Source organism: Mesoplodon densirostris, chromosome X, assembly GCF_025265405.1.
Source record: "Mesoplodon densirostris isolate mMesDen1 chromosome X, mMesDen1 primary haplotype, whole genome shotgun sequence".
Lineage (NCBI taxonomy): Eukaryota > Metazoa > Chordata > Mammalia > Artiodactyla > Ziphiidae > Mesoplodon > Mesoplodon densirostris.
In genome coordinates this window covers 13,847,078-13,852,915 of record NC_082681.1, presented here as the reverse complement: position 1 = coordinate 13,852,915, position 5,838 = coordinate 13,847,078, and the positions used below count along the sequence as shown (strand labels likewise).

The 5,838-nt window shown below is 50.1% G+C and overlaps 1 protein-coding gene across 1 annotated transcript; it reads left to right on the top strand.

Moving 5' to 3' along the window:
• The first annotated feature begins 3,816 nt into the window (after nucleotides 1-3,816).
• On the top strand, nucleotides 3,817-5,241 carry LDOC1 (LDOC1 regulator of NFKB signaling). Its single transcript, XM_060087096.1, has one exon. The coding sequence runs from the start codon at nucleotides 3,969-3,971 to the stop codon at nucleotides 4,407-4,409; it is 441 nt and encodes a 146-aa protein (XP_059943079.1). The 5' UTR covers nucleotides 3,817-3,968; the 3' UTR covers nucleotides 4,410-5,241.
• Nucleotides 5,242-5,838: the final 597 nt, after the last annotated feature.

The following is a 5,838-nucleotide window of genomic DNA, read 5'->3' as shown; positions in this document are numbered from 1 at the left end:
CATAGTGACATCCATCTGACCCTCTCACAAACATCCCCTTCAAAGCTGTTTTCTGCTCCTGGCTGCATATTCAAGTGTCAGGATGGTTTTTGCAATCTGTACACATTCCTCTGGAAGATGAAAAATCTAGGGACGTTCTCATGTTTATTTCACGGGAATCTTACAGTCTTGCTGCTAGGTGTATACCAGGGCAGGGTTTGGAGCTTGGAAGGTGGTAGAAGTGATAGGCACCAGGGATCACTCCCTTGGCCTTGGGCCCGTGCTCATGCCAAAGAGTGGGGTTTGAAGCCCCCTTCGGGACGTTCTGGGCCAGAGCTATTCTGATAAAGTTTCTGAGTCTGAGATAAGTCCCATGGTGTACTTATCTCTGCCACCAGCATCTTCACACACCTGTAAAGGAACATTCAAGGGTCACTTGAGAGGAGAAAGGGGAATAAGGAAGGCAACATACAGTCGTAAGCAGGGTGAATGGGCAAGGAAGGGCTGGTAGGCCTAGACATTGGTGGGAGAACCTCCTGGGCACTGCAAAGCTGGTTAACATGAACATTACAATTCTATATAATTTATATAGTGATACTGCTCACGTCTTCCTCACTGCTTCCCTTGTGAGTCACTGATGAACTGCCTGTCTCTTTTCCCTCCCTCCAAGTTGGGAAGCACCTCACAAAATCACTGCTCAGCTCTGTGGCCAGTTCTGGCCTGGGCATTTCTTGTTGCTTAGGAACTCAGAGGCCCCTCAGAGGTAATACTAGTGGTTGCTTCCTATGGTTTCCTCCCTGACTCCCTCTGTCATGGGGTTGTAGGAAGAGGACTAGGGCAGCACGGGCCTAATCATCTCTGGGTCCCCATCAGACCTTCTTGATTCACAGAAGTACAGTGCATAATAATTTTTCAGTGGAAACGCATGGGCATCAGAGTCAGAGAAGCTGAGACTGTGGTATCTAACGTATCACCAACATATTGCTCTCCTGGGTTTAGGCTAGTCTTTAACTCCTGGGTCTCAGGTTCCCAGAGTGCCCATCCCCATCTGTGGTCCTTGTGCAAGGGTCAATGAGGCAGCCCATGTCAATCGCCAGATCTAGTGCCTGCCATAGAATGTGTGCTCCTCGGAGTAGAACTCTGGACATGTCCTCCTGGATTAGGGTCTAGACCTGGTAAGTAGAGATGGATACTTGCACTGCTGCCCCAGGCAAGTCCACCTTCTACCCTGAGTTGTGAATGAGCAGGATGGCGAGAAACCTACCTCTGACATTTCCTGTCCCTTCATTCCAGCCACTGAACGTTTATGGAGCACCTAGTAAGTGCTTTCAGATGTAGAAGATGAAAGGATGAATGAGAGAGGGTCCCTGCTTGGCCTCTAGGGCCTTCTCAACCAGTGGGGGAGCTCATATCCCAGGATAGTCCAAGGGTTCATATTCCCTCCTACCTGATCTTTGCCCTGCTCACCCTCTCAGCACTGCGATCCTCCTCCTCTCCCTACTTGGACCTTGGCCTTGTTTCTCTCCTCTTTCTCAGCTTCTCACTTCCATGGATGCCCGTTCAATTCTATTGTAAAAGAACTGAGTAGGGTTTAAAATTTTTATTTTGCCATTTATTACAATGGAAACTATTCATGATCAGAGATAGAACATACTGGACAATTTGAAGAGTATTTCTGAACACTTTGTGCAACCACTACTTCTAATTTTTACCTTAACATCTGTACCCTGTGAGATTCTTTCATCCACCAAATATTTATGGAGCTTCTACCATGGGCCAGGCACTTTTCTTGCATTAGGGATAGAGCAACCAACAAAGCAAAGCCTCTGTCCACATACACTTACATTCTAAAGTGGAGGCAGACCAATAAACAAAGTGCTGTATGATGTGATGGCTGCTGGTATGATAAATGCTATGTAGAGGAATGAAGCAAGGTAAGGGGTTAGAGATTACTGGAAGAGAATGGGGTGCTCTGATAGATGAGGTCATTAGGAAAGTCCTCTTGGAAAACAGTGGGAGAAGGAGTCAGGCAGTTAAATGAGTAGAGAGCCTTGCAAGGCAGAAAGGATAGAAAGTACAAAGATCCTGAGGACAGAGCTACTTGATGTGTGTGAGAATCAGCAAGGAGGACAATGTGATTAGAGCAGAGCAGAAACCGGGAGGAGGCACAGGAGGTGAGGCAGGGCCTGCTAGGCCATTACCAAGACTTTGGTTTTTATTTTGAGTGAGAGGGGAAAACTATTGGAGGGTTTTGAGTAGGGGAGTGAAGTGATCTAACTTTTGTTATAAAGGATTCCTGCGCCTACTCTGGAGAATATATACACTATAGGAAGAGAAGAGAGGAAGCCAAGTGATTAGTTGCAACAGTCTGTCAGAAAGGAGGGCTGGGAGCAGGGTGGTAGTGGTAGAAGTAAAAAGAAGTGATTCAATCCGGGATATATTTTATCTTTTTATTTTTTTGCGGTACGCGGGCCTCTCACTGTTGTGGCCTCTCCCGTTGTGGAGCACAGGCTCCGGATGCGCAGGCTCAGTGGCCACGGCTCACGGGCCCAGCCGCTCCTCGGCATGTGGGATCTTCCCAGACCGGGGCATGAACCCACGTCCCCTGCATCGGCAGGCGGACTCTGAACCACTGCGCCACCAGGGAAGCCCCGGGATATATTTTAAAAGGAGAGCCAACAGAATGTGTTGGCCCTAAGGTCCTCATTCCGACTCATTTGTCAACTATTTGAATAATAACATTCAAAGTAGAAAAATAAAACCATTTTAAAAACACAAGTGTTCATTGTTAAGCAAAGAATAATACCCAGTAGTCAAGGAACACTAACATTAGGACAGGAAATAGAGTCAAAGATGGGATGCTAAATTTTGCAGAACTTTTTACACTTTGCTATTTACAAAAATAATTTTAAACAAAGGGATAGAGGTACACAATATTATTTTCCAACTAAAGAAGAATCCCTGTTTAAATATTGTTTTGTCATGAAATACAGGACCCCTATATATATGGAATCCCAAAAAAATGGTTCTGACGAACCTAGGGGCAGGACAGGAATAAAGACACAGACGTAGAGAATGGACTTGAGGACACGGGGAGGGGGAAGGGTAAGCTGGGACAAAGTGAGAGAGTGGCATGGACATATATACACTACCAAATGTAAAATAGATAGCTAGTGGGAAGTAGCCACATAGCACAGGGAGATCAGCTCGGTGCTTTGTGACCACCTAGAGGGGTGGGATAGGGAGGGTGGGAGGGAGATGCAAGAGGGAGGGGATATGGGGATATATGTATACATACAGCTGATTCACTTTTTATAAAGCAGAATCTAACACAACACTGTAAAGCAATTATACTCCAATAAAGATGTTAAAGAAAAAAAAGAAAGGACAGGACCCCTGAGGGTCTTTCGTAACTCTTAAAGGATGTGACTCCCATGGTGCAGCCAGCATTGCTAATAGTTCTTTGGGTGAGGGAGATTTAAATAAGCAAAAAATGTGTTAAAACCACGCCAATGGAATCTGGTGGCCACAGACCCACCAAAAACACTGAATTGTATGAGTCGGCTGGGTTGAAGGGTGGTTGATCCTTTAAACTTGAGCAGGTTGAGCCTCTCAGAGATGGGTCTTTAGCGCTCGCTCGGTCCTGGCTAAGGCCGGGCTCACATCCAGGACTGGGTCTCTGCCCACCGCCCTTATCCACCGGCCTGGAGACACGCTCGCAGCCCGTGACCCAGCCCGCGCCACCCCGGCCCCGCCCCCTGCCTTCCCGGGCGCCCGCCCCCCCTCTAACCGGGCGGTGCCGGCGCGCCGGCCGTCAGAGCGGCTGTGTGGGCGGAGCTTGCGTAGCCGCCGGGACCCCTGCGCGTACCGCCTCTCGCCCCTAGCCACGGCGCGCCTCCGCGGACACGCACTTCCTGCGAGGCCTCCGTGCGCACCTTAGGCAAGCCGAACCGAGCTGAACCCTGCCCTGCACTTGCGAGCTGTTCGCCATGGTGGACGAGCTGGTGCTGCTGCTGCATGCGCTCCTGATGCGGCACCGCGCCTTGAGCATTGAGAACAGCCAGCTCATGGAACAGCTGCGGCTGCTGGTGTGCGAGAGGGCCACCCTGCTGCGCCAGGTACGTCCGCCGAGCTGTCCGGTGCCCTTTCCCGAAACGTTTGACGGCGAGAGCTCCCGGCTCCCCGAGTTTATCGTGCAGACGGCGTCTTACATGCTCGTCAACGAGAACCGATTCTGCAACGACGCCATGAAGGTGGCATTCCTAATCAGCCTGCTCACCGGGGAAGCCGAGGAGTGGGTGGTGCCCTACATTGAGATGGATAGCCCCATCCTAGGTGATTACCGGGCCTTCCTCGATGAGATGAAACAGTGTTTTGGCTGGGATGACGACGAAGACGACGAGGACGAAGATGAAGAAGATGATTACTAGGCCCGTAGACCCTCGGGCCTAGGGGGGAGGGCCCTGCACGCCGCCACCTCCCCCCTCCCCGCCTTGCCCCGCCCGGAGCCGCCGCGCTTCCCTAGCGCTCCGATCCCCTTCCCTACCCCTCCCTCTAGTTGTCTTCCTCCTTCCCCCTCCTCCCCGTAGTGCTTGTCTTTGTTCCGGGGATAGTGCTCCAGTTACCTGCTGCAGAGGCTGGGGCCTCTCTCTGAAGTGTGCTGCCTCCCACTCTGGCCAGCCCCAGGACCCTCTCCTGCTAACTTGAACTGTGTTCTGAGCCCCAACTCTAGGCCAGGCCCCTGTTACCAACTGGTCAGACTACGCACAGCTGTGCCGCACAGCCCTGCCAACTGTCAGGCCTACATCTTGCCCAGAGACCTACGCTGCCACCTAAGCACCCTCCACCACATTACAGCGACAGACCAGGCCTTTGGAGATAAGGAGCAACCTAGAAGATGCCATAGTTGGCTACACCTCCTGGGACACTGGTTTGGACTGCTCACCAACTTCCCCCGAGGGGCTAATCTTTGAAGCTGGTTAGTTCCCTGCTAACGCCCAAGGTCTTCTCCTGCCCCACCAGATTGCTGCAGGAGCCTGTTGTGCCTGGCAGCCAAATTGTTGACATTTCTCCTATGCACCAGTTTTGCACAACTGTCATTTATCTTTCAAAATTGTAGCAATCTCACAGATGTGTGCATTTGGACAAAAATACTAAAAACAAAACAATACAAACAAAAGCAGGAACTCAGCCCAACTCCTCAGTACTACCTGGAAAAAGCATTTGCGTTCTTTTCAATAAATATCAAGCACTACGAAAAAAGAGTGTCTTTTAATGGTTAAGGGCTGTCATTGGCCTCTGCCACTTACCCTGACTCCCATATTCTCATTGATATCAGGGAACCTAGTTCAGTCCCAGTATTCCCCACTGTCATGTGTAGGCTGCAGAGGACAGCTAACATAGGGCTTTATGGGGAATCTGGTACTCCCCTCATCAAAGCATTTCTTGCAGCCCTGGTGAAGGGAGTGTCCTCTGGGGCTTCCAAGATGACATGGGTAAGGTGTGGCTGAGCAGGTGGCACACCATCCCAAACTGGGACGCTTTTGAGAGAGCTTAAAGGGGACACTATTAATTATTAGACTGGGACAGCAGGCATAAATCAGAACACACAATATTCCTGTCTTCCTGAGCTTCTGGGTTCTTCCTCAACACGGCAAGTTCTGCCCCTTAACTCTTAGTGCCTGTGGGGTGCTATTGAGTTCAGGCTTCATTTAACAACGTAGCACATTGTTTTAATACCCCTTTTTAGGTGCTCGAGCTAACATTAAATCCTAGATCCTGGGTAAATGCACCCATAATAAACGGAGCCTGATTTGAACATTTCATCTTCCTTGGGTAGATACCCTTAGACTCCCCACC

Excerpts from the sequence above, each read along its gene's own strand:
- LDOC1 (XM_060087096.1), top strand. The coding sequence starts at position 3,969 with ATGGTGGACGAGCTGGTGCTGCTGCTGCATGCGCTCCTGATGCGGCAC.